We start from the raw sequence: 27,823 nt of genomic DNA, 5'->3' as shown, positions 1-27,823 counted from the left end.
ACGCAATAAATTCTGTTATCATCCCCTTCGTTTCTTTGGCATTGAGAAGAAGGCTTGGGGTGAGATGATGCCGACAGGTCCAGACCCCCCTCTCCCCCCCCCCCCGTGGTGAGTTGACATAAGCCACGTCCTCATGCCCTCTGACCACAGGACGGTACTGAGAAAACCTCAAGGCCAGCTGGGACCTGGGGTCAAACCAGCCCCACAGAAATCTCCTGGTTTCATAAAAGGGGAACAAAGGGGTCCAGAATTGCTGCATTGGCTATGATATATGATATATGAATCAAGTTATTAGACATTGGGACACTGTGCCTATGATTGGAAAGTCAACGGTTCAAATTCCAGGGTTGACGTAGTGATTTCACCATTGGGCCCTTGAGTAAGGCACATGACCCTCAGTTGCTCTAGGGACTGTCTGATCCTGCATTTTCAAAAATGTATGTTGCTTTGGATAAAAGGCTCTGCTAAATAAGTAAAATGTAATGAAACCTAATGGTGTTGGGGAAACGGCATGGGGGCCTGATGGGAAGAGGGGGACGGATGTACCTAACCCCCGACTTGGCCCTGGGCACCGCGGTCTTACCGCTGGCGCTTCCCAGGGAGGCCAGACAGCATATGGCGCCGTCTCCGTGTGAACACACCACCAGCGTAGTGTGACAGACCCACGCTGTCGCTGTGGAGACAGTCGATGGGGGAGGGGAGGGGAGGGGAGGGGAGGGGAGGGGGTAGTGCTGGGAGGGGGGGGGTAGTGCTGGGAGGGGGGGGAGCAGGGTTGCAGGAGAGACTGACAGATGTCAAGCTGTGAGCCTGAAGAATAGGAAGTGCTGGGAGGGAGTGAAATCAGCCTCATGTGCGGAAACAGATGTACGGGGTCTGGCTGCTTTATTTTGATGCCGGAGACGCCAATTCCCCGCACCACTCTCTGATTGTTCAGAATAACACGATCACATGCAGCACGAGGTCCCGGTAAACAAAACGCGTGCATCGCAACGTGTGGCTTTGGCGGACGCCTAATGAGTTTGCCCCGCCACCGAACACATTTCGTAACAGAAAGGATGGATTATATTAAAGCATCAAAACGAACATCTGGATGCAATACAAGACGATTAAAAAGAATTAAAGTCTGAAACGTTTCCAAGATCTAATCTTCTGGGAGCCTGCAGTAATGTGCTATTTGTTAAAAAGCCGGCGCTGCTCAGTTCGTTTGGTCTAGATTTTCTGTCATCTCCAATCCACTTTGTACGTCTCTGCGGAAGATTAAGGACACGAGTTCAATAATTCATCGCGGGGAGAATGAAAACAAACCACGCTGGGCCGTCTTTAGACCTCAAGTAACCAGCAGAGCAGGCTGTACATCCCTTGTAGGTCGGGACCAATAGGAGAGAGGCCATCTTTGCAGGGACAGTCAGCCTCTGCCTTGGGGCATTGTGGTAGCCCCGGCCACTCTGCTTGGGGTAGACAGCGCTTAGAAGCGGGCTCAGAGATACCATAAAGTCGGCAAACATGGGCGCCAGGGGCTCGCCTCGTCGCCGTTCCTCACTCATTAATAACGCGGCATCCATATGGCCACCACACGGCCCTTGGCCCCAGTGGACGCGGCTGCATCCATTCCCCGTCCAAAACGGGGTGTCGAGGAAACCCTGCCAGCAGTCGACGCTCTTCAGCACTCCAACAATGAAAGGTCGGCGGTATCCTGCTCTGGTTCTTTGTCGTAAGTCGTTCAGGGCAGCAGCTGGTCCCCTCCCCCTCGATCAACGGGGCCAAAAATAAACCAAAAAAAACACAGCACCTGCAAAACCCTGTTGGCAGCAGCGAGCGGCGTTCCTCCACAGCCCTACCAGGAACACGCCAGAATTTTCCTCCCACACGTCTACCTCTGAGGTGTGAATCCGGGGGCGTTCTCGACGTTCTCCGAGGGAAGAGCGCAGCCACACTGCGGGTCCGGTGTCACATCGGCAATATGTGTTTCCCAGTCCCGCGCGGCGATGATCGCTTATCCCCCCGCCAGCGCACATATGTTCGGGACACGGAACAGTTGGACGTGGCCGTGGGCTAAACTGGGTCAGCCTGCCACAGATGGAACCAACTCCCAATGGGTCACTCTTTGCTGGAAAAAAAGCTTCTCTAAATCTTCACTGCAATCATCTGTTTGCCTACAAAAATCTGTTTTATTGTAAAAAAAAAACAAAAAAAAAAACATCAGGCCTAATTAAGTCACAGAAGCATTACTGCAAGTCTAGCCAAGGGTCCAGAATTTAAAAGAAGAAAAAAAAAGATAAATCATGGAATCCACTTTCTGCGGCATCCGTGAATTTCCATGTTGTGTGCCAGGAACCATGCAGGTGACTTATGCAGAACTCTGCGTTCAGGTCCTTTTGAAAGAAAAATCAGGCTCATCTGACAGACAATATCTTCATAAGCAAATTGTATCCTTTGAGGCTAATGTATGTTTTATAACCACCTTAGGAAAAGTGCACACCCAGGCTTGGCAAATTGCAGGCTTTGGGAGTTCTCCCAGAAAGGCAGCATTTGGGACTCTAACAGCAGATATTTTAATTAACAGTGTGGTGTAAAAATCACAGGTTTTCGCACAGATGGGTTACATTATGCATCACTGAAGTCCCGTTCAAGTCCCGTCAAGAATGCAGAGCAGTCCTAGTCCAAGCATCGCGAAGCGTATTTCAGACTCTGCAAGACCTCTGCTGGAAAGAAAGGTGTGAAATCGTTGTACTCCAAATGTAGCAAATAATATATTTTTAAAAAGTCCCTCAGGCTTGAATTACATTTCAAACCAACTGCTGTTTTTGTTTTTGAAAGAGCAAAAAAAAAGCATTTTCCACATGGATAAAATTGTGAAGATATCACCCCTTTTTAGAAAATCATATCCATTTCAAAGCATTATTGAAGCCGTCATCGCAGTTGACTGTAGAGTAGTCCCATATGCAAATCATCCAACAAAAGACTGCGTGAATGAGGCTTCCGTTTGATGCAACCTTGGCAGTGCCAGGCAGCAACTAAACCGGTATCCAGTAGCTGCACAAGCTAACAGAAGTAGCGTTAGCTAAGAGCAAAAACACCAGCTAATGGCTTTAGCACCAGCTATCGTAAAACAGCAATCGGGGGTAGCGGCAGCTAGCAGAAACGGCAATATCTAACAGCACTGGTTAACAGTGATAGTATCGTCTAACAGCGACGGCAACCTCAAAAACGACGACAGCACGCACGGCGATGCCAACTAACAGCGGCGGCGGCTAACAGCAATAGCGGCAGCTTGTTAAACACACGGGTGGCACGAGACAGCCCCCGTGTTTACCGTACTGTATCTCTTGGAAAGATGTCAAGTTTGCAGCTGCAGTACAGAATTATTCATCGCCCCCCTGCCCAGCCGGGAGAGCCACAGGTAGTTGATGAAGTGGCAGTGCCAAGTGTCCCAACTGGCGAAGATAAAGCGCAGCTGCTGAGAGTCAGCGTGGCCAGATGCCGCCCGACGTGCCATGTGTTCCAAGCAGGGCACGGGGGGAGCGGGGCGCTTGCCAAGACACTCTCATCTGGTGCCAAGTCGACACATGTTCTGGCACTCCGACAGTTTCCACTCCCGGCTCCCGTTCCCCTGGCGGAAGGACGGGCTTCTCTCTCCCCTCCCGTTCTTGCCGTGTGCTTCATCCTAGCTGGACCAGCGCCTGGCGCCCGCTGCCCTGCCACACAGCCTGCCTGCTCCGTGGCGCTATGCGGCAGCCCGAAAAAAAACGGGTGCCAACCGTCAGATCAAGGGGTCGCTCCCTGCCATGCGGGCATGCATTCCCGTCCGAGTCCACCCCAGCGGGTCCGTAGACGCCATCGGGATGGCGAAGCGACAGATCTTCTGCCTGCGGAGGTTCTGCCACACAGGTAACAAGCAAATCTTCGTAACCATCATACAATCATGCGTTTCTCTGGTCATTTCAAATGTAAATGTTGATTAGCAGATTGTTCGAGCACTGTGAGGAAAATACCACAAAAGGAAGAATCCTTCAGTCCTCTTTTGGGGTAACATCGCAGAGCGACGTAATGATGTAGCTAGTTTTAGCACTAACCCCGGCGCCAACGTTGCCTTTTTTGCGCAGTAATCTCCGCAAGGAGTGAGACTGTAGTTGAAGATGCTCGCCTGCGTGGCGCTTCCCCGCTTATGGAGCGATTGCTCTTTGACGATACTATTTCTCCACTGCAGGGGAGTTTCCGAGGAAAAAAGAGCCAGGTTCACAGGAACATCCCATCCTCGCCTGCAACATGGGGGTTCGGGGACGTGCAAACTTTTTGAACGAGTGCCATGTCTGAGCAATCCTTATCTGAGGCCCGCGAGTGCCAGCTGGCGGCTGTGTGTGCCCGCACCGCAAGCCAGTGCCAGAAAGCGCTGGCGTGCCTGGGTCCTGGCAGGAACGATCTGGCAACAAACTGCTTCCATGGCGCCTTCCCGCTCATGCCTAGCTCTGCTGTTCGCCGTTTCCGTCGAGGTGACATCTTGTTCACCACAGGACAGAAGATGCTCTGTGGCTAATACACCTCTAATTTACTTTGTTTCAAAAAGTACAAGGCTTAGGGTACTTAAACTTATTCTTCAAAATAAATGTGGTTTCTTGGGTATCATTGCAGAAATGGTAAAGTAATATATTCAGATGCCTATCAATAAGAATACCTTCTTGTCTCCTGCAAAACAGATAACATGTATTTTATAAGCATGCAAATTAAATATAAATGTATTCATTAATATCCAAAAACGTGTATCAGTTGTTTTACTACGGACGGCTTAGCTAGGGCGATCTTCAGACATTACCGTTATGATACTGCGGTTTTTAACGACTAAACGTCAACCCAACTGCATAAATTCAATTACAATTAATAAATGTGATTAAGCATACGAATACATACCGGTGGATGTTAAAATTTCGATTTTGGAAGATCCGCACTAAACAGCAAGTTCCCATCCTACTCTCGGGATGGGTGTTTTGACGCGGGAACTGTGTGCTGCCCGTGCCGCGGTTTCCCTCCGGACGCTTTTAATGCCGTACTGCACTCTTATACGTACGTTTGGAATGACTTGAGGGTAAGACGAAGTGAACAGAAAGCATATTTAATCAGTTCGGTGTTAGTGAAATACTTGATTTTCAGTTTTTCGTTATTATTGACAATATCGACGTAGAGTATTGTAATTGCTAGAAATTGTATATTGAATTTGTACCGAAGAAAAAAAAGGTGACAGTTGTCCGCGGCGAATTTATATGTGTGTACTAACTTACGATTGCTAATATGTGCAATAAATAAGATCATGCTATTACTAATGCAGTGTATTAATACACGCAGTACATTTTGTTTAAACTTCAACCTAATCGAAGGGACTGTACCAGAAATGTTTTAAACATTAATTTGTTATGTAATTATAACCAGGGGCACGTTAATTATGCATGAATGGTGATTATTGTGTTATCTTTCTGGAGTACTGGCCTCAAGGAGGACCCATGTTCCCAGCTTGGTATTTTTTCATATGAAAACTATTAATCTTTCGGTCCTAGTCCATGCTTAGTCCTGTGGCTTTATGGTAATCATTACTCAAGTCCAATTTTAAGAATTATTCGCCCTGATCTCGTTTATTGCAGTTATTATCCCTTAACCTCCCAGCTCGTCCTGCTTAATTAAAACGGGTGCAGCCCGTGTCAGGGGTTTTCTGTGGTGAGAGCAGGTGTGAAAGCGACTTTGGCTCCCAGTATCCCTTGCCGCTGCTCAGTCTGTGCGTGTTTGCCTGGGATTTATTCCTGTCGAGGGACTTGACTGTAATCCCACAATGCTGTCACGCCGTATTCCCGGTCTGCTCCTGCCTTTTTGCCGTATAAGAGACATGCAGAACCGCGGGGTCTGAGTGTTTTCTCACATTGAGTTCGTTGAGTGACTAGAAATCGAAATTCAGTACATGTGCAAATCAGCTAAAAAACCATCTTTTTCAAATGAACCACCCGATGGACAGTTATAATTTAGAAATGTAATACAATTAAAAATATAATTTATAAGTTATGGCAGTCTCATAAGTCTTTGTACTTTGTGTGCTTCATTTAACCTTTGGACTCTAGCTCTGTAGTTAAACAAATAAAGAAATACCAGCATAGATTATAGAATTTATTGTAAAAATTATCAGTAATGTAAAACCACTAATTTCTAGTTTATTTTTTTATTTTAGTTACTGCTAGAAGCATGAGGCTTTGAAATTGGTGTCCTGGGAGGTGCCTGAGGGAAGTGCCCCAATGCCGCTGGGAATCGTTCTCCGGTCTATGCACAGGGGACCTCTGTGCATTTCAGGTCTTGCATGGACACACTGGGAACCTGGTAAGAAAGCGGCCAGGTGGCTCTTAAGAAGGTGTGTCTCCACGGGCGTGAGCCGGTTAGCTGCGACGAGGAGGGTCACTCCCGTGTTCACCAGAGCTCCGAGCTTTGGGGACAAGCTGGCCATTTTAGATGGCAGCGGTGGCCACAGCTACCGTGACTTGTATGACAACAGCTTGGGCTTAGCGAGGCGGTTGCTGGAGCAGTTGGGTTGCACCTCTGGGGACGTGCAGGGGAGAAGGATCTCCTTCCTGTGTGCTAATGACGCCTCCTACGTGGTGGCACAGTGGGCGGCCTGGATGTGCGGGGGTGTCGCCGTCCCCCTCTACAGGAAGCACCCACCCTCGGAGCTGGAATACATCATCACCGACTCCCAGAGCTCTTTGCTGCTGGCAGGGGACCCTTACACAGACACCCTGGGGCCCCTGGCTGAGAAGTTGGGCCTCCCTTGCCTAGAGCTGCCTCCTTCTTCTGGCCTTGCTGAGCTGAAGACCACGGAGACTCGCGCAGACCTGCCGATCACGGACTGGGCCGACAGATCGGCCATGATCGTCTACACCAGTGGCACCACGGGCCGTCCCAAGGGGGTCCTCAGCTCCCACAGGAACCTGCAGGCTATGGTAAGGGGGCCTTGAGGTCAATTCTCTGCAGTAATCTGACTTGCATGGTTCAGAACCACCTAATATCTAATTAATTGATGAATACATAGCCAGTCAAGAGTCTGGACACACCTACGGAAAAATTTCCTTTTCAACAACATAACAAGGTTGGTCAGGGCTGCTGGCGATGCATTCCAGGAAGCTGCCAAGAGTCTGCAATGCTGCCATCAAAGCGAAAGAGCGCTGTTTTGAAGTGTCAGAAATTTTTAGATGTTGAACACTTCTGCTTGTTGCAGTATTTGGTAAGCATTGCATCATTATCTTGACGCTTTTTGCTAGGGCGTAAATAACACTAAAATCAAGACAAATGCAAATGTTTCCGGACTTTTGACTGCACTGTATATACACACAAGTTCGGTACAACCAGGTAATTATTTACAGTACTGTGCAAAAGTCACAAAGAAAATGGTCAGACAAAGAACATGTTTAAAGCTACATATCTGGGCCGTAAGTGAATATTTGCTCAAAAAAAAACAATTTAACATGATAAAATCTGCAAATTAAGAATAATATAATAAAAACAAACAGGAATTTCTCCGGCTTTCCAAAAAGTTACTGACATCTTGTTGGATGGCTAGATGAACATCGCTTTAGTTCCCACACCTCTTCTCAGGGGCACCCCAGCCATTCATTGTATATGGTAAATTTCACCAAATCAATCAATTAATTAATTAATTAATTAATTAGTTATAAAAGTTAATAAGGTAATAGATATTGATTAGCCATATGAGGTGTGCTAGTGGTCACTCTTACCCAGAAGGGGCCGTTATATATGCAGGTTTTCACTGCAACTCCCTAATTATATTACTAATTAGAGGACTGATTGGATGAAGAGTCCTCACATCTGGGTTTGAACAGCTGAACTAAAGGTTACCCCCAAAACCTGCGTATACACCAGCCCTTTGTGAATTAGATTGGCCACTCTTGGTTTTCACCAACATGATGATTATTTAAACATCATTTTCCTTGACTTCCTAATGTTTTGCAGAGTACTGTGTTCCTCTGTTTTATTGGTCTTTTGCACAGCTTCAACCTGTTAAACCGTTGTCTATTGTATCTCGTATTTGGTTATGTACTTGCTGTGTAATTTTTATTTATTTTAAATGATTGTGACTGCACTGACATATCGTGTGAAATTCCTTGTGCTTGCAAATGTATTTTGAGAGAATAGAATTGAATCTGATCCCCCTTATCTTGAGCTCAGTGCTTTGCGCTCTTTTTAATAACTTCTCCACATTCGCTTTAACTCCCCGGCTGAATCTGTGGAGGCCATTATTAAACATGCCCGATTAGACCTGGATTTGTTCACCTGGATAATGTGGTCGGTTATTTACGGCAGAATTCACCTGGAATGTCTCGCCATTGTGTAACTCAGTGGAAACTTCTTTTCCAGCTGGTTTTAGTGGCCGCTAACGATCCCACTTGCTGGTAGATTGCCTGCCAGTCGCTGTGAGCCAGGATTTTAAAAAGAATAATTTGATACATATTCCAAAGGAAAAGTGAAACCTCGGAGAAAGTCTGGAAACCTGAAGTTTGTGTTCTCACTTTTTCTGGAATTTGAGACTTAAGAACCGTTATGTCACAGCTATTAATTAATAATATAAATTCACTTGTCCCACAGGATTATTTGAGATGAATTTGTTCATTGGTATTTGTTCTCATAGAGTGATTTTGTGGATAGCGCTGTGGCCTCATGTCTCAGGTTATGGGTTCGATTCCCACACGCGACTCAGTACACATGAAGTTTATGTGTTTGGGCAGATACCCTGGCTTCTTCCCACCGGACATAAACATGGTGTTAGGTGAACCAGTGTCCCTGAATAGCCCCTAGTGTGTGACAGTGAGTACGCCTTGCGTGGGCAGACATGCTGCCCTGACTGTAGTGTTTCAGGCCCAGTGCATCCTGAGACAGGTTTTACCCTGATGGTGAACCTGTACTTAATTAGCAGTGGTGGGAGATGGATGGATGGCTGTTTTCAAGGTTACTTTGCTGGGGCAGGTTGCCCTCCCCTCCCCATCGTCGCAGTGCTAACTGTTCTGTCCCTCTCTCACAGATCCAGTGCCTCGTGTCTGAGTGGGGCTGGTGCGGGGATGATGTCATCCTGCACACACTGCCCCTTCACCACGTTCACGGCATTGTCAACAAACTGCTGTGCCCTCTGTGGGCAGGCGCCACCTGCCGTATGCTACCTGACTTCCAGCCCCAGAAGGTGATCCCCCTCCCCCGTTTGCCCAGACACGTCGCCTCGATCCCACAGAGATGACCAATTACGATTCCCCTAGTCAACCATTCGCCCCTATTTTTGGAAATAGTTACTATTTGACTTAGGGAATGTGGTTAGTTGCCATGTTCCGAGTATGATCATTCCTCAGAAAGCGGGGTCAAACAGGCCCTGGAGCAGCTGGGGATTAAGGGCCTTACTCAGGGGCCCAACAGTGCTGAGTCTGGGATTTGAACCAGCGACCTTCCGATTACAGTCACACCCCCCCCCTCCCTCCAAGATGGTCATATGTCACACTTGAAACAATGAAGTTGTGTGAGGGTGGAGGGCGGCAGGTTGTCAGCCCCCTCCGCTAATTGTGGCGTCGTTCCGGGCCGCTGAGCCCAGGCTCCCCCCCACGTCGACAAAGCTGACAGCCTCCAGGCCCATGCTGCCGAACCAGAACTGGGTGGCGGGCCACACGGGGCGGGGCAGCTGCATGCGGCGTCCCCCCCGGGCTGTCACGCTAAGCGGCTGCGTCTTCGTGATGGATTACCCTGTCTGCCCGCCTAGCTTCACTGTGAGGGCTGCGAATCAACGACATCGATTGGCTGACACTGAGAAATGACGGACTACGATTGTTTGGGGTGGGGGGGGGGTGTTGAAGGGGGTTTGTAGAGGGTCAAACTGTTGACAGGCAAGGGCTTCAGAGGACAATTAGTGTAAGCAATGGCAAGGAAGCTTGCAAATCATGTTTGCTAAAAGGGGACACTTCTGACCCCCATGATGTGGTGAAATTGGTATATTCCGGGTCATTTTCCTGGGATTTCATCTTGGTTCGCTCTGTTAGCATTTGGACAGGCCCTTTGCGACCACGTCTGTCTGCCAGAGCTGCTCTTCTGCATCCAGGGAGGTCGGTGATGCTGTGAGCCCCTGTTTGAGGGTGGAGAGGTGCATTGTGGGTATGCCGAGTGTGTCGATTGGCCCCGCAGGACCCTCCGCGGCCTGCGGCAGGCACTGCTCAGTGAGATGTGACCGGGAGTGTAATAGAGGGGGTCGTCAGGGCAGATGCTTTCAGGTGAAGGCATGGAGGGGGGGTGGTTGGGCGGGCAGGCAGAGAGACAGACGCAATTAGCTGGTGCAGAAGTTGAAAGCTTGTCTCATGTGCGGTCAAGGGACAGAGCTCATGGATTGGGGGGGGCACATGCAGGTACGAGGTGGGCTTTCTATGGTGCAGGCTGATTCTTTTGAAGGACGTAAATTGCCCCCCCACGCTCCACTGCGTTTGCTAGACGCATCGCAGAATGTGCAGAACACAGTCTGTAAATAACACTCCCCTCTGAACTCGGAGCTGTGTGTGTATTTGTGTGTGTGTGTGTAGCCGCTTTCCCAGAATGCACTAGTGCTGGAAGTCATCACCCCCCCCACAGCCATAGGGCTTCCTCCTGCTGCCATGCAGAGAAATACGGCAATGGCAAGTCACAGACGCTCCATGGACTCATTAACTGCGGCCAGTATTCCGCCGGTATTGCGCCCTGAACGTGCACCGGGTGCAATTTGCCAATTCTCCCTGCATGCTGTGCTTGTCATTTTCCATCTTTATATCACACAACCCAATTTGCTGGTGGTTTAAAGTGAGACAAAGACATTTTGTTTATGTTTTCTGAGCTACTGGGCCGGATTGCCGGTGGATATTATTTGCAGTGTGTGTGGTCCCAGGACGGGCTATGACATCGGCATGCGGCCGAGCGTCGTTGGGGTGGGTAAGGCCGTGCGTATTGCCGAGGGCAACCCCAGTGGCACGAGAGTACCACGCCCGGGACCTGTCTGGCTCAGAATTCCGGGACCCCCACCTCGCCCGTTGGGAGCCTGTCCCCCTCCCCCCGCAGATTTTCCTGTCCTCGATCGTTAATTGTCGTCACTCGTTTGTGTCACTGAACTCGGAACGGGAGTTGGGGAGAAACGGTAGCGCGCTGGTGGTGTCTGACAGGAAGAAAGATGGAGGCAGGTACAGAAGGACGGGTGTGTGTGGGGGGGGTGCAGGGAAGGGAGGGGGCGCGATGAGATGGGGGTGCCAGGTAACATGTGGTGATGGTGGAGGGGGCATGATGGAGAGAGGAGGAGGAAGAGGGAGACTGATAAGAAGAGAAAGGTAGTGAAGCGGCGAATAATGAGAGTGCGTGTGAGAGGGGGAGGGGGGGTGGGGGGGCGGTGTGAATATCCCAGGGGGACAGAGGGAAGGAGAATCTGCCGCTCACCTTCAATTAATTCCCGCTTTTCTCCCACTGTGTGCAGGATGTGCAGTGAGGCATGCCGTATGTGTGTGTGTGAGAGAGTGAGTGTGTGTGTGTGTGTGTGTGTGTGTGTGTGTGTGTGTGTGTGCGTGCGTGCGCGCGCGAGCCAGCCGGCGAGATGAAATGTCTATCCCCTCCCTTTCCGCTGCCGTTCAGCGTCTGGGCACATTTGCACGCCGGTGCCCGTCTGCGTGTGCTGCCTTGTTCACCAGCGTGCTCATGGTCCTCCATCTGCCTGTGTACGCGACGGAGGAGGCGCCTGCCGGTGTTGCCCCCTACCCCCCAATAAATGTCCTGCAGCGTGCTACTGCAGTTGGTGTCAGGCTCTGTCTGTCTTTCTAGTTGTTCTGAACCATCTTCTTTCATATTTCTTTTGAGGAATGTGTGTAGATGTATGTGATTGATGTGTGCATGTGTGTGTGTGATGGTAAGAATGCATGTTACATGTCCTCCATCCAGCTCGGCAGTTGCCCTGATTAGTGTCGGGTTCCTCCGTCTGATCAGGTGTGGGACGTCCTCCTCAGTGCCAGTCCTCCTAGGGTGACCGTGTTCATGGCCGTCCCCACTATCTACGCCAAGCTCATCCAGCACTACGAGCAGCACTTTGCCACGCCCCACGTGCGGGACTTCGTCCGGGCCATCTGCGCGGAGAAGATCAGGTATGGGACCTGGCCAGCAGGGGGCGACTCCAAGCTGGACCTCCAAAAGCCCTGTTCATTTGATTTCTTTTTTGTCTACATGAAGATACATTGCGATTTTCATCAAAGCGGCAGCGGTCGATTTCTGTCATTAAGCCCGTCCTGTCTCGCGTTATTAATTAAGCAGTTTTAATTAAGCCCTGGAATGCCGGGTATGTCCGACTGCGGGAGACAGATTCTCCAGCGCGAGCGGGTTAGTCCAGCCATCTGTCTGAAGGTGCTGATGTTATAATTACTAACGTTAGCTTGCCTGGCCGAGCGCTTAGGCGGCACTTCAGGTTGGCCGCGTCCCGCATCCTGTCAAAGATATCAGCTTGTTTACCCACTGAGTCGTAGCGCTTTTAAAGATCGGCCCATGCTGAAGTGTGGCGCCTTCAGTGGGAGCGTTTCAGGCAACTGTCCGCCGGGTTAGTGTTGGCGCCTAGCCTCTGGAGGTCCTGTCCTTGCAGCATTCCCCTAACACCAACCCCCCCATCACCTCTGGCTACTTCCCAGGCTGATGGTGTCCGGCTCGGCTGCCCTGCCCCAGCCTGTCCTCCAACGTTGGGAAGAGATCACCGGACATACCCTTCTGGAGCGCTATGGCATGACGGAGATTGGCATGGCGCTGTCCAATCCGCTGAGAGGAGCCCGCATTCCAGGTGCCAGGTCTCGCCCTAGTCGTGCCTTTCACCCAATCACATGGCAGATGCGTCGTAATGGTGCAACACACCCGTCTGCAGAGTCCTCGGAGGGCTGACCATCCCCTCTCTCATGCCCTACTTCTAATGGTGCTTTGGAGAGCGACAGTGATGTAAAAAGAAAGAGATGCTTATTTACTGTTCATACAGTGTACATCATGACTTACTATGCGCTAATTTCTGTTGGCATCGCTGTCTTATGTTAGCATCAAATGCTAGCAGAATTAGCACGTGCGGAAATTCGCATTACGAATCCATTCCATTCAGCTGTCCTTCTGTACTTTTTCAAGTAGGAGGTTGGAAGTGATCAAATTCCGAGTTATTGAAATGCATCCGCAATATATGATATAACTAATTCATGCATATCAGCGCATATCAGCGGCTCTTTCTTGTCTCAACCAACCACATGTTCGTGATGCAAGCAGCTCAATTTTGTCATGTTTTCGGCCCGACTAGTGAGCACATCTGAGTCATATCAGCACAGGTACGGGTTGGTTACAGCTCGCATTATTTATAATAGAAAATTGCCTCTTCGCGGTACAGCCGCGTACACATACTCTGCGTATGCGTACACAGAAACGTTCGTACTTCTCTGATCAAGCCTCGTACTTTGCACATGCGCACAACGTGTTGTATTTATATTTTTCTTAATGATAATTTTAATTATTATTCTGATATTCCCTGCACACTTACCACAGCAGTGAGGTTTGTGTCCCTTTTACTATTTTTTACAAATTTAAAAAGCCAACTCACAGGGTTTTTGGTCAGCTGACTGGAGTGAGATCATACTTGTGCTCCTGGCAAGACCAGTCTTGCTCATTTGCCTTCCCAGAACAAACTTGGGGTGCAGTGAATCATGGGATTGTTCTTGTTCGGCAAGGATGCAAGCGATGTACCCTTGATATTTAGGGTGGAGCAACGTCCGGGGATTTTTACTGCTCTCTGTACTTCCGTTTTTGAGTATTCAAAATGGTCTTTGGCAATGGAAGATGACATAAGACGGGTACTAGAAAACGTGAATATGTACGGCTGTTGAGAAACACCCATTGTTTACCAACTGTGAGGAGCTACTCACCCATGAGGAGGAACTAATGATAGGTTCGGAGGGGGGGCCTGTGTAAAACCTTCAAAGCAATAAACTTGACAGTTCTACCCCATAATACTGTCACTGGTGCTTAATTTGCTGTTTCATTGCAACGTGTTGGAAATAAAAAGTGTTGTTTTTGATCTTCAGAGGTGGTGATTAGGAGCGGGCCGGAGATGCCGCGGCTGTGAGAGCTGGGCTCTCTCCCGTGGTAACACCGCAGTGCCGTCGCCCGAGTAGGTTAACGCAAATCGATATCTGTGCTGCGGTGGAGTGGGTGACCTCCCCTGCGGGGTCTCTTTCCAGCCAATTAGCAAACAGCTCTTAACATCAGAATTAACTCTCTCACATATGCTTTAATTTGCGATTCAGTGCAAATATGTCATAGAAACCTACATTTCTCAGTTTAACCCTTTTTGAATGTAGGATCTGGTAAATTTTTCTCTTTCATTTCCATGCAAGTACAACAGAGAAAAGGCCGAATAGCGCGCGCACGCACACACACACACACACACACACACACACACACACACACACACACACACACACACACACACAGGTGTTCTTTTTTGGACTGGTTGCCCCCCCACCCCAATTTTGGACGGCCCACTGGTGCACAGCCTCGCCCCCGGCAGTTGGGATGAATTATTCATGAGGACTAGGAGTGGTGCCCTGCCCAGCGCTGCTCATTATGGGATGCTGCTGTGCACGCTGCCACCTTAATTAGGGCCTCAGGTGGACGTGGAAATCGCGCTGCGTTAATGGCCGTCCCCACGGCAACGGGATCCGGCTGTCCGAGTGGACTCTCACTGCCTGAGCGCATTCCGGCACACTCGCTCCTAAAACCCCTCCCCTCTTCCCAGTGAGAACAGACAGAATGACAACCACCTTAAACACTCACGCATGCACACGCATGCACAGGCGCACACGTGCCGTCGTGGGGGTGTGAGCGGGCCGTGCCTTGTGTCTCCACAGCGAATTCCCTGGATGCACACTCATCTGCTGTGTCAGCCGCACACGCTTTCCTTGCATGGAACATGCAGGAGCAGAGACGTGTACAGACTGTACACATACATATGCTTGTGGTGGGGTGCAGGAACAGTGGTAACCCTGCACTTCATGAGAAGACGCAAAAGGCCTGCGTCTCCATGTAACAGTCAAAGGCTGAATAAGAAGCCCCCTCCCATGTATGACTTGTGGACCTCACACCTATTCAGGGACCCTAACGGGTGGGGAGTAACCAATAAATTAACAACTGAAGCAGGTGGAAGTGATGAGCGTAAAACCCAGGAAGCATTGACACAGAGTCGGCGAGTTCCTTTACATAAAGGCCCCCGCCGTCCTCTTCTGCGTGGGCCTCATCCCTCCGTCGACGCTGCCTGTCGTCGTCTTAGTTGACAGCATTGTTATTTTCAGCCCATCGCTTGACGGCTTGACGTTACTTTTATTTTGTTTTTCCAGATCATCCCGTGTGTCAAGTGACACGTGTAGCTCAGGCTTCACCTCCTATGAACGCGTGCGCCTAAATTGGCGTCCCCCCCCCCGCCAAGGCTCCGCCACCGGCCCTCGCGCCTGTCAGTGTCCATCACCAGCCACCCCTGTCTTTATATTCATGTTTTGTTCTGTATTTTTTGCCTGTTCCAGTCTGAAGTGACAGGGCATTCCGACTGACCTTAAAAGAGGGTTCCGGCCCCACACCTTTCCCCAGGTCCCGAGAGAGAGAGAGAGTTAAGCTCAGGCTCTAAATGGATTCCGCTGACATTCTGATCGAGGGAAGAAATGCTGTTTTGTTACTCTCGCTTCTGTCAACTTCGAGCGGAGAAGGGGGCACGGCGATGGCTGCCCAGAACCCGGCTCCCCATTAAGAACAAATAAATAGATTTAAAAAAAACAAAGGAAGGCAGAAACGACGACTCGCTGTGCCCCATGTCACACGAAGACAGGCCCAAGGAAAACTGGCCAGACTTGAGCTGTGCGGCCCTCGGTTTCGCCTTTAAACCTGGCTAATTCCAGAGATTACAGGCTCGCTAATAGGATTCGTTATGTACCCGAAGCAGGGCGTATGGCACCTGACTGCTCGGCCCACCTGTTGTCTGTAATGAAAACAGTGAAGAGTAACTCTGGGTGCCTTCAATCCCACAGCATCAAATGATTTAATATTTACTGTTTGTCCTCCAGGCGGATTTTTTTTCTCCCCTCAAACGACTTGGAATACAAACATTGCGGGTTTTATTTTAAAAGCACAGCTGAATAAATAGATAGAATTGCAAGTAGCTGATTAAATGTGTCTGCTGAAGCAGGAAAATAGCGGTTATTTATGGTGTGGTCATTATTGTTAATGCTATATCAGAGTCTCTTGACACAGTTTGGTTGGAAGGTTCCTTCCCAGCAGCCTCTGAGTCTGGCTCCTTAACTGCCTGTTGTATTTGCCATCTGCTCGATGGATTCTGGCTCAGGTGTGACATTGACGCTCATGTGCCATTTTAGGTGTCGGAAGACCTTCACACCGGTGAAAAATGTAACATTCAGTGAATTCAGCATCTACCCTTTGACAAGTAGTCATTACTGTAAAGGTAATGAGACTCAAGAGAAGGTCTTAAACGTGGCTCGTCCCCCTTTCTCTTAAACAGGGTGGGGTGTGAGGTCGCAGCCCGCAGAGACGAGGCCCCGAAGGTTGTGCATCCATTCTGCAGGATGCCATGCGGTCACTTTAAGAGGGAGACGGGGGTGTCCGTGTCAGAGTGTGTCTGTGTCACTTCAAGGCGTATTTCTCTGTGGTTTTTGCTGCTTCAGGTGCGGTGGGTAAACCACTTCCTGGTGTGGAGGTGCGGATTGTCATGCCCACCACTACCGACACCATTATTGCTGAGGGCGACTGCAGGAAGACACAGGTAGGACCCGGGACTGTGGCACCACATGTCTTTTGGCGCTTTTCCACTGCCATACAGGAACCGAGCCGTACCCCAAACTGTACCAAAAGGACAGACTAGTTACACTGCGGTTCCAGCTCGCTTTGGTTTTCCATTGCAGAAGGGTTGGCTTGGTAAAGGCACTGCTGGTTTTGGACAGCAATAGTGAAGTAAAACCAAAGAGATGCTTACTGACTGTTCACATGGTGCACAGCATGATTTACTATGCTAATTTCCACTAACAGGTCTGTGACATTCGCTGTCTTCTGTTAGCATCAAATGCTAGCGTAATTAGCATTAACGTGCGTACATTTGCATAACAAATACATTCAGTTTAACTGTTATATATTACTTTTTTAGGCAGGAGGTTGTATGTTTAAGTCCTGAGTTATCGGGAATGCATCAATACATCAGGATGTGCGATATTACTAATAATGACTAATATATTGAATTATTCCCTTTTTTCTTTCATATAATACATGCATTTCGCCACAGAACACCAGTATCTCCATGCATTTCGACTGATTGGATGGTGGTGAAGCACCCAGTTTGGTTTAGCCACTCTTTCACCCTGCCAGTAAACAGGGCCATGCCAGTTCGTGGTACAACTCGCAGTGGAAAAGTGCCGTTTGCGTTACTTGGGGAGGAGGGAGAGGTTCTCCTTTTACACCAATTTAAAATATGTTATTCTGAGGTAAAACTTGAATCCTCAGTTCTTTTTGTCTTTAAACTGAATAGTCTCAAAATAACAGAATTGCACAGTTACGCCAATTTTGCCAATGGGGGTAAATAGTTCTAAAAATGTGAAATTTGAAATATAAGCACATTTCCACAACACAGCTCACATATACACTGCAAAGCTTCCATATTTATGTTGCCATTCATTTTTTTCCATTGGAAATACGTGCATTTGCTTTCAGGTCGAGTAATTTGAGCAAGGCTGACTAGTTGACTTCTAATTGGCTGATTTAATTTTTTTTTGTTTTTTTTTTACTGTCAGGTCCGACCCGGTATGGATAAGAAAGAAGGGGAGCTGTTGGTCCGAGGACCTTCCGTCTTCAAAGAGTACTGGAACAGACCTCAGGCGACCAGGGAGGCTTTCACTGCTGATGGCTGGTTTATTACAGGTATAGCGCCACCTGCTGTTTCCTCCTGTTCCAGCTCTCACCTTATATATACACATTTACACAACAAAAACAACTTCTGGTCAGTTTTTTTACATGAATGTCATATATGGCTAATAGTGGAGGACGTGAACATATTAATCAAGGGTTTGAGATACAGTAAGTTATTATTAATGTATGAATATTATTTTTTTTTATCATTTTTGTTTTCATAACAGTAACATTGGCTATATGTAGTCTTCCTCTGATTGTCAGTCAGCATTTCTCATCTATCGTTATCATAAAGGCTGTGGCAATAAGGCTCCTGGCACTTTAGGTGTCCTGGTATCACTGCTGGAAGCAAAGAAAATCACTGAGAAATATATCATGTTTAAGGCAGGAGTCTGCTGATCCTAAATCAGATTTAAGGGCAGCAGAGAAACAGCTTGTAGAGAGTGAATAATATGGTGAAGGGGAGGTGAGACAGCGAGACGGGCAAAGGGGGAACGGGATCCTGCGGCCAGGATGCTTTTAATTGGCTTTAAGGAGAGTGGGGGGCTGAGGTCACTACTGTTGTGCTTGGAAGAGACGAGCAGCCTGAGTAATGAGAGAGAGCAATCAGCACCAGCAGGCGGGACCCCCCCCCCCCGCCGCTTCTCTAGCTGGCCTCCCCCCCCCCCCCCCCCCCAACCTTGTCCCTTTTTTACAGAAAGATCAGAATCCTGCCTTGGATGCTAACCATTAGTATCATTGGCCAAGTAGTAGAAATGAAATAAGTCGATGCTTTATTTGTCATTGAGCCAAGTACAGGTTCATTGTACTGCTTCTTTTTGCATATCACACACACACAGTAAAGAATAAGACTCGAACCAACGACCTTCCGATCACGGGCATAGAGACCACACACCACCCCCTAATAGTCACATGGCACACGGTGACATTTGTGCAGCCTCCATTAAATGGCATGTACGGTGTGCATTGTTTGCTGTTGTCTGTGGCAGTGGGGCGGGGGCGTCTGGGTAATTTTGTTGGTCGTGAGGCCCTCAGCCTGGTGGGGTTATATCTGTTGCCAAAGAAGGCAGGTCCCCATTCGCTGTGTGGGGCTTCCACCTTCAATAACACCCCTCCCTTGGAGAGTGACCTCAGCGGCAGACTGGTAGTCTTGAGCCTTGGTACACCGTGATGCTGAAGGGGATGCTGTGGGGCTCCACAGGGCGCGATGCAATGCCGGTTATTGGAAGGTCATCAGTTCAAATCTCTCAAAACAAAAATATCGCTTTGGATAAAAGCTCCTGCTAAATAAAGGTAATGTATTGAAAGGCACTTTACCACTGAAAACTTCCATCCATCCATTTTCTGTAACCGTTTCTCCTATTCAGGGTCGCGGGAGGTCTGGAGCCTATCTGAGAGGCTACAGGCACAAGGCAGGGAATAACCCGGGATGGGGCACCAACCCATCACAGGGCACACTCACACACACTGAAAACATTTTATTTAAAGCAAACACCTGTGTGCAGTTTGGACACCCAGCAGTAGGTAATAATGAATGCAAGAACTGGAAATAACTGAGTATGGTATATAAGTGAATTTTGACCTCGTAGATTTGGAATTATTGGGGAAAAATGGTTTGTGTAAAGAAATGGGCTGTCATTCCTGCCACTGCTGGGCCTGCAGATTCAGGGTGCATGCTCTCGTCTCCGTGAGGTCAGGGACGCCACGCGCTGGGTGAGATTAGTCCGAGCGCTCAGAACATGTCTGGGACCAAGGGTGGAGGTTTTAATTCATTATGCAGCCCAGCTCTGATAGAAACGTATAATTAGATTTCTCGCACATTGATTTCCAGAGCTGGAGCTTTTCTTTGGCTGTTAAGTTTTTATATAGCTGCAGAGTAAGACTGACTTTGGGAGTGATGAAAGCTTCCTGACTGAGCACTGGGGGTGCTGCGTGCGCCAGCTATGCTGAGGGTGGAGTTCTGCTGCTCCTAGCCCGTTGCCTTGACTCCTGTCCCACCTTTCTGTAAAAGCTGCCCCAGCATTTTTGTGAGGATGTAGCTGTGTTCAGCCCCATCAACGCCAGCCTGAAGGGCGCCTCCTTGCCTCCCATCCCCACCCTCATTTTTGTCACCCCCTCCCCCCCGATGGTTTTCATTAACGTTATTTCTTCCCTGAGCGCGCTGGCTGTCCTCCCCCATGGTCGTGTTCACACCTTCGCGGCTGGCCTTGGATAATCACCTGGCAGAAGAACACCAGCCGTTAGCTGAACTCTTCAGCCGTCTGGCCTGCTTCGCTCTGGACGTCTGTTTTTAATGTTACATACGTTCAAGCAATGATTTCTGCAGATGCTTTTTCTAAATGAACTTATCATCTTGGTTTTTTTTCTTCATAGAATGAGACCAGCAAAATTTCTAGACCAGTAATTCTTTTTCCATCTTGGGTTTTGCCCAGGGACCTTTTGGTGACCTGGATAGTTTTTTGGCTGTTACCTCTTTTAGGGGGCTTACAGTAAAATCACAGCGGCTGTAGTCATTTGACTGATATCGGCACAAGCAGAATGACCCGGACCACGTGACCTGAGGGCTTCTGTGATGTCCTACATCCAGGCAGAAACCACCAATCAGGTCCCTGACAGCTGCTGTGGCAGCCTGATAGCCGTACAGATTTATCAGACCCCGTCGACCGTAACCTCCGACCTTCTGTGCCGTCTGGGGCTGCCAGTGTCAGAATGGCGCGCTGTGAAATGCGGGTCGCCGGCGGCGATATGCGCCGTGGATGCAGCTAATAAGGGTCCCCCGGCAGCAGCGAGACCTTTAAAACACAGCGGCGTAAACAAGGCCATTATTTTTATTGTGTCGAAGGAACTATGGGGCTGGGGGCAGGGTGGGGGGGGGGTCGACATGGGGTTTAGCCGTTCCCTGATCTTCTGGTGGGACGGGCACCACTTTCCGGGAATGGATTATGTAGTTAAAAACAAAAAGGGCGGGAGAGAAAAAAACTAAAATGCATTAGCGGTGTTCCGAGTTCTGCATGAGCATAGTTATGAATAATGGAAACATCCTAAAAATTGCCAGAGCTCCAGTAAGCACCGTTTGGGGACCACACATTAGCCTTTGTGCTCATAAATAAGGGAGGCATGGATGGTGCTGTTGGGGGGGGGTGTTAACGAGGATAACAAGGCTGAGCTCCTGCAGGTCCCCCCCTCAGCTGTGGGGTCAGAGCGCAAGGCACGGAGCCCCCCCCACCTATTTTTTGAACACTGTGCTGCGTGACATGAGACTCGAAGAAAAATGGCACTGTCCCCTGGATTATGACTGGTGCCAGGGCTTGTGTGTGTTTGTGTGTGTGTGTGTGTGTTTGGGCTTGTGTGTGTGTGTGTGTGTGTGTTTGGGCTTGTGTGTGTGTGTGTGTGTGTGTGTGTGTGTGTGTGTGTGTGTGTGTTTGGGCTTGTGTGTGTGCGTGTGTGTTTGTGTTCGGGCTTGGCGTGTATTTGTGTGTGTATGTGTTTGTGTTCGGGCTTGCGCGTGTGTTTGTGTGTATGTGTGTGTGTGTGTGTTTGTGTTTGCGCGTGTGTTTGTATGTGTGTGTGTGTGTGTGTGTGTGTGTTTGCCTGCCTGCCTGCGGGCTGCCTATCCAGTGGCAAGGTTGAATTCTGTGGCATTCTGTTGTGACTTTCACATCGTAATTAGCTCAGCTCTCTCCAGTGTCCCAGGTATTACTATATGTTCCCTTCTAATTTAATTCCCTACCCCCACCCATGTGAAACCCTGGGCCCAGAAATAATATCTCCACCCACCTCCAACATCATTCCCAGAGCTGGGAATATGCAATTAAAATTGTCACGGCTTCATACCTCATTACCTTGTACCGCTTTAAAAACAAAAGTCTTTTCCTGTTACATGTAAAACCGAAAGCTTCATAGCACTCATCAGATCTGCTGCTTCATTCAGGTGAAGGTGTTTTCAAGAGAGCCCCCCCCCCCCCAACAGACCAACAGGCCGGGGGCATGAAGCCAATTCTCTCTAACACCTAATCCTTGTCCAAGACCGCTGGCAGACCTTCAGATCGGCCAGCTGGAAGCGGTGTACTTGTGTTGTGTGTTTTTTTTACGCATTGGGTATTATTTCTCAAACACGAATGCTTGTGATGGACGAGGTTGTCGACCTTCCCCGCTTCTGCCATGCTCATATTCCCCTTTTTTGCCCTGTTAGACATACAAAGTATCCTGTATCAATTTACGGGCGGCTTTCGGAATGTAACAGATTCCTGCAGCGCTGCGAGGAAAAAACACTAACCCGTCTGTCCTCGTTCATCTAACAGATCTGCGCCCGTAGCTCAACAAGTAGAGCGTTGCGCTGATGGCACAAAGGTTGTGGGTTCAGATCCCAGGGGGAAAACGTGAATTGTAACCCTTCCCTGGGCTGTAAGTCGCTTTGGATAAAAGTGTCAGATAAATGAGTAACTGTGTTATATAAATGGATGGGGGGGTGCAGTCGGTAGATAAGCGGGTGAATTCACTGAGATGGATTCAGGGTCCTTTTCGTCATGCACGCATCAGACGGATTAGGTTCCTCACCCGGCAGCGAGATGCGTTTATTTATGGCCCTGAGTAGAGAAACTGAACCGCGACAAAAGTTAAGCGTGATAAATGGAGGCTCCTCCCTCCTCGCATATCCGTCCTCATTAGACGTCCTGTTTAACTGTCTGCCTCTGAATGGGAGCTTCGCTATTAATGGCCCTGAGTGGGATTTGGTTGCTGGTGTTTGTAAGAGGCGGTTGTTTAAGGAAGCTCTTTGGAGACGGAGGTGATTCCTTCAGGACGGTGAGGAATTATATTCCCGTTTATTTATTTGGCTGGTCCTTTCCTACAAAGCAGTGCAAAAAACAAAAAAAAGATGTACAACTCAGCTGGGTACGTGAGAAGCACTCTGCTGTCAAGGAGCCAGCTTGGGTAGGTGGGCCGTTAGGCTGGACTGTCAGCACTCGACTGTAAACGAGGGCAAGATGGGTGTTTGGAGAAAAGGTATACGGACGCTGCCCGGGAAAATCCCAAGAGAGAATCCAACGAGAGACGAAGTATAAGTGCAATCTGGAAAAAAAAACGCAGCAGAGCGCCTCCTAGTGAGGAGTGGAAAGCGTGTCGATGTTGGAGAGCTTTTTCAGGTAGACGTAGGTAGACAATTTTAGCAAACTGCACCATTTCAGGTGGCCCAAGAGGGTTTAAGAAGACCTGCACAGGTCTATGAAGTTGAACTATTTTGGATGCTTTTCTTTTTACAGTTAGTTTTACACGCACTCCCACTCTCTCTCTCTCGCTCTCTCACACACACACACACACACACACACACACACACACACATGCAAACAGGCCCGCGGTTGTACTTAATACTCTGTCAGGCCTGCTTGTCAGTGTGCTGGCACACTGTCAAGCTGCCCTTTTCAAAATACCCCCACCCTAGCCGCTCTGCCCCTTTATTACAGGACCCGACCGGTCCATTTCAGCCAGAGCCGTGTGTTTTGCATGACTGGAGACTCCCGGGACATAGGAGTAAGTAAGCAAGGCCGCCCGTCCGGTCGTCACGGTGACGCGACGTGTCAGTCAGGTTGTCTGTAGCGGTGCCAGACACCGCTCTGAAGGAAAAAATAAATACAAAGGTTTTATGCATCTTAACTAGTGGTGACTCTGACACTCATTGTTCCCACGTCGTAAATAGCTCTTCCTGTTTGACACTCGCGTTTGTTTTAGTTTGACGGTTTTTAAATGAGCCGCGCGGCCATCAGCACTGTCTCCGGTGCCCACCTTAATGCTGAGCCGGAGTCCCTGTGGCTGGACGGAGATTTATCACCGTGAAGGGCTTCCCTTGCCCACCCGCGTCCCCTCTGGCCCTCGGGCTCTCTCCCTCTAATGCAGAGGGACAGACCTAGTAGCTGCAATCGTTATTGGTTAAGTAGCCGTCCTGCATTAAATGCTACACGCGGCACCGCCCGCCCGCACGCACGCCCCCTAATTGTCCCCGTGCCGTCGTTTTCCCCGTGTTGTCCTGCGTGCCCCCGCTTCTTATCGGTTTAATTAAGAGAGCCGCCCATCCGTGTCGCGGCTGCCACAGTGACGCCACGCTTAAAGTGCCCCCCCTCAAAAGGTTTTCCGATTTCCTGGCACATCATACATAAGGATGACCACGCTTGCCGTGCAAGGAATACCGTGCCCGCCAGTCTGGGGCCGTGGATCTGGGCATTCTTAAAGCGGAAAGCGGGGCAAACTCTGAATACGCCATTAGTGTTGTTAACACTCATCCAGTTTATCAGTGTCCCGCCCGCCCCCCCACCCCAAAAAACCCCCCATTACCACAGCCTATCAGTGTGGAACAGTGCTCTGTGAAGAAATTCCCAATATCTAAATTTACACACTGTATCAATCTTGTTTAATAGACTGGAAAGCTTATTGGGCGGCTGCAGAGCAGCCAGTGAGGGCAGCGGTGATGAATTACTCCGTCGCCACGACAGCAGCCCGTGATGTATAATGAAATATTTATGATTTATCCCGGCTAATAAACCGAAATGAAGTGCGTGATGTATGGCAGCAGATGGGCACTGTATTGACGAGGAGCTCCTCCACGGAGGGAGAGAAAGAGGGAGATGGAGGGGGAGGAGAGGGAGGCAGAGGAGAGGGTGAAGGTGTGAATGGACGAATGGATTGGCAGAGGGCTGCTGCGAGGCAGTATGAAAATCTAACGGAGGAGTTTTAATTGTGTCGTGATTTAAGCTTGTGGCCACCTGGCTTTCCACTGTCCCTCTGTTTGCCTCGACGTTCCTGTGGCATGTTTGTGCTGGTTATTTACCCCCCACCTGCCTGTTTTTTTGGCCCTGGGAGTCATGGTGCGGCAGCGACTCAGCTGCAAGGAATCACCTTCTCCTGGGCGACAGCTGCATCCAGCCGCAGACAGGCTGAAGTGCATCAGCAGTGACACCCTCGGGTCACCTATGCCCCCCCCCGCCACGCTGTGGGGAGACTCCAGGAGGCCAACTGGAGCCATCCTGCCGTCCTGCTATCTTGCTGCTGTTATGGCGTCAGCCTGGTGTCCACTTGGCAATCAGCCCCTTCTCTGGAGAAGACGACGAAGCGGTGTCATGAAATGGTTAAATTGGGTGTACGTGTGCATGTGTTCGCGGATTGGGCCCACTGGGGGAGCAGCATGCACCTGGGGGTGGGTGGGAGTGGCCCCTGAGTGGGACATGGGGGTAGTCATTAGCGTGAGCTGCAGCTGAGCAACCCCCTTGGCAGCTGGGATTGTGGGAAGCAGAGTGCCAGGTGGCCCTGGACACTGCTCCGGGAACACAGCCTCCTCTTGTCGCTATTGGTTTGCCGGTGTGGCCCCCGTCAGCAAGCCGTCTGATGTGACATCTGATCTGATGCTGTCAAAGGGCAGGACCACATGGGGTTTTGGCCCTAGCTGTAAGTTGACTGGTCGTCGGAGTGCCCCTCTCCTGTCACTCACCAACTCAGGACATAGCATTGGCTAATGAAAAGGTTGGCGCCTCTATATGAATTATAGCCTCTCTTATGCCCCCCCCAACCAAAAAATGTCATAATCACCCCTGATATTGTCTGTTAGCTGTCAAAGTGGGGCTGTTGCCAGGTGCTTGTCATGTAACCGCTGCTTTAATTCTGTCTTGATGCTTCAAGTGCAGCTTGTTAATGGAAACATTATGTCAGTGTAGATTCCAGGCTCAGGCCGTCCCTTCCTTTGTCTTTCTGCAGGGGACACAGCGGTTTACAGGGATGGGTTGTACTGGATTATGGGCCGAACATCGGTGGACATCATCAAGAGTGGCGGGTACAAGATCAGTGCCCTTGAAGTGGAGCGCCACTTGCTGGCTCATCCTGATATTACAGGTAAGGAGTCTGGGATAGCTGTGCCTCTGGTGAATCTGCAATACGGTGAATTCTGCAAGGGATCACACTACAACCAAAACTGGAAATGTGCTTTACATCCATTGGTTTCCCTCAGATGTGGCTGTTATTGGGGTGCGAGACGCCACCTGGGGCCAAAGGGTGACAGCTGTGGTGCAGTTGAAGCAAGGGAAGAACCTCACTCTGGAGGAGCTTAAGGCCTGGGCCAGGTATGATTGTAGTTCCAGGCAACTGTTGTATGTGATGCTGACCCCTAGTGGTGGGAGTCCAAATAACCGGAACCAGCAACGTTGTTTACACTCTTAGTCATGTCATAATGTCAGGCAATTTGTAGGTTCATAATTTTTTATATGAAGCTCCGCAAGACTTAAGGGAAATCATAGGAAGGATGAGTGGAACAGCACAGGAGAGGGGAAGAGGGGGAGAGGGACTTGGTAACCCAGGAGGCGTAGTTCAGACCCCCGTCCATGTGGCTGCTGCTGCTGTTTTTAAACGTCATTCATACCTGCTGTGTCCATGCTGTGTCACCTGTAGACCATGTCAGGGAGCACAGGTCTCCTCAGGCAGTCGCTCTATCTCTTCCTGGCGATAGCTTTGCCGTGTGCACCTCCCAAGCCAATGGCAGGCCACACGTGTAGCTGCCTGTGCTGCCGCACATGCCGTCAAATGTGTTTGCAGATGTGCTGGGGGCCTCCATCTTGTTTGTGTCTCTGTGCCAGGGGGCGTGTACAGGGGCGGGCCCACAGGGGCACTGGCCCCAGCTGAAAGCTGATTGACCCCTGAACTGCCCCTCCTCTGTCACTCACTGATTCAAAACATATCATTAGCTATTGATAAGGCCCGCCCCTCAGTATGAATTATGGCCACTGACTGCGGTCGATCATCCAGCGAGGCATCCGTGCCAGCGACTTGCCACCCTGGGTTGAGCAGGGTGGGAGTTGAGAAGGGGGAGGGGGACGGTGGGGGAGTGTTTAACTCCTCGATGCTCACTCATCGGTGAGGACCGGAGAGATAACTGTCAGTCTGCATATCTGTCAGACAGCCTCACACCTCTCTGACGAGAAGGGAAGCAAACGGACCTGCCTTGTTTACGTTTACAAATCCACATAGCTGACTGAGAAGAGGGAGGGGGGAGAGAGAGAGGTAGAGGGGGAGACAGGCAGGAGGGTGAGTAAGCGACACAGCCAGAGAGTCAGACACAGAAACCTGACTTGTGTTTGTAATGATTTAAAAAGAGAAGCAAGCGTTTAATGACAGCTCGTCACTCCACGTTTTAAGCCCCCGTTATTAACTGCTCGTGTTTCTGTTTGTGCGTTCAGCGCTGATAAGAGGAAATGGCCCTGGGGGGGCACATTTTTTTAATGTAGATGGTTTGCATGGTCGCCATTAGGCGTTTGTTTATCTCACACGGGCAGCCGGTATGAAGCCGCAACGTGGATCTGTGACTGTGCGCCCTCTCCTTCCAGAGAGAGGATGACCGCCTACACGATCCCCACCGGCCTGCTCCTGGTGGATGAGATGCCCAGGAACCAGATGGGAAAGGTCAACAAGAAGGATTTGATCAAGCAGTTCTTCCCCACTTAGGACTGCTGGGCCCTCTGTCGCTTCCTGTTAGCCGGACAGGGGCCCCCCTCGCCCCAGTGGGAAGGAGCAAATCGCTGGGAGAGGTGGACTGAAGACATTTGGGTGGGGGCCGCGTGGAGTTAACCCTCAGCGCCCTGGACGATGGCCCAGAGTCGACCGCGATGTCTGCAGCATTTTTATTATGACCAATGTGTTTTAAGACGACTTCGAGATGTGTGTGCTCTTCTTCTTTAATCATGATGATGGCAGTAATTATGATGACTGATTACGATGGTGAGGGGTCAGAGTAGCGTCATCTCAGGGTGCGAGACTCTACTCTGAGGGACGTGGTGAAGAAAATAAAAGGCTGTGAATCTGA

At 49.7% G+C, this 27,823-nt stretch overlaps 1 protein-coding gene and 1 long non-coding RNA gene across 4 annotated transcripts; one reads left to right on the top strand and one right to left on the bottom strand.

The window, feature by feature from the left end:
• Window positions 1–865: 865 nt before the first annotated feature.
• On the bottom strand, window positions 866–5,004 carry LOC125751669 (uncharacterized). Its single transcript, XR_007400726.1, has 2 exons — window positions 4,906–5,004; window positions 866–4,683 (listed from the first exon to the last, which is right to left on the bottom strand). It is a non-coding gene; the product is annotated as an uncharacterized LOC125751669 (long non-coding RNA).
• acsf3 (acyl-CoA synthetase family member 3) lies at window positions 4,903–27,823 on the top strand. 3 transcript variants are annotated; one of them, XM_049030753.1, is made up of 10 exons: window positions 4,913–5,229; window positions 6,206–6,968; window positions 9,062–9,217; window positions 12,007–12,161; window positions 12,696–12,841; window positions 16,758–16,855; window positions 17,874–18,000; window positions 25,729–25,863; window positions 25,979–26,090; window positions 27,348–27,823. In XM_049030753.1, exons 2-10 carry the CDS (start codon window positions 6,270–6,272, stop codon window positions 27,463–27,465), a joined length of 1,746 nt encoding a protein of 581 aa, XP_048886710.1. In that variant the 5' UTR covers window positions 4,913–5,229; window positions 6,206–6,269; the 3' UTR covers window positions 27,466–27,823. The 3 variants fall into 3 exon arrangements, with proteins under 3 accessions (XP_048886711.1, XP_048886710.1, XP_048886709.1); XM_049030752.1 differs by having other exon boundaries at window positions 4,914–5,080; XM_049030754.1 differs by lacking the exons at window positions 25,979–26,090; window positions 27,348–27,823 and adding an exon at window positions 23,451–23,517 and having other exon boundaries at window positions 4,903–5,080; window positions 25,729–25,844.

This window comes from Brienomyrus brachyistius, chromosome 11, assembly GCF_023856365.1.
Source record: "Brienomyrus brachyistius isolate T26 chromosome 11, BBRACH_0.4, whole genome shotgun sequence".
Taxonomy (NCBI): domain Eukaryota; kingdom Metazoa; phylum Chordata; class Actinopteri; order Osteoglossiformes; family Mormyridae; genus Brienomyrus; species Brienomyrus brachyistius.
Note: the sequence above shows the minus strand (reverse complement) of the source record. Positions and strands in the feature narration are given on the sequence as shown.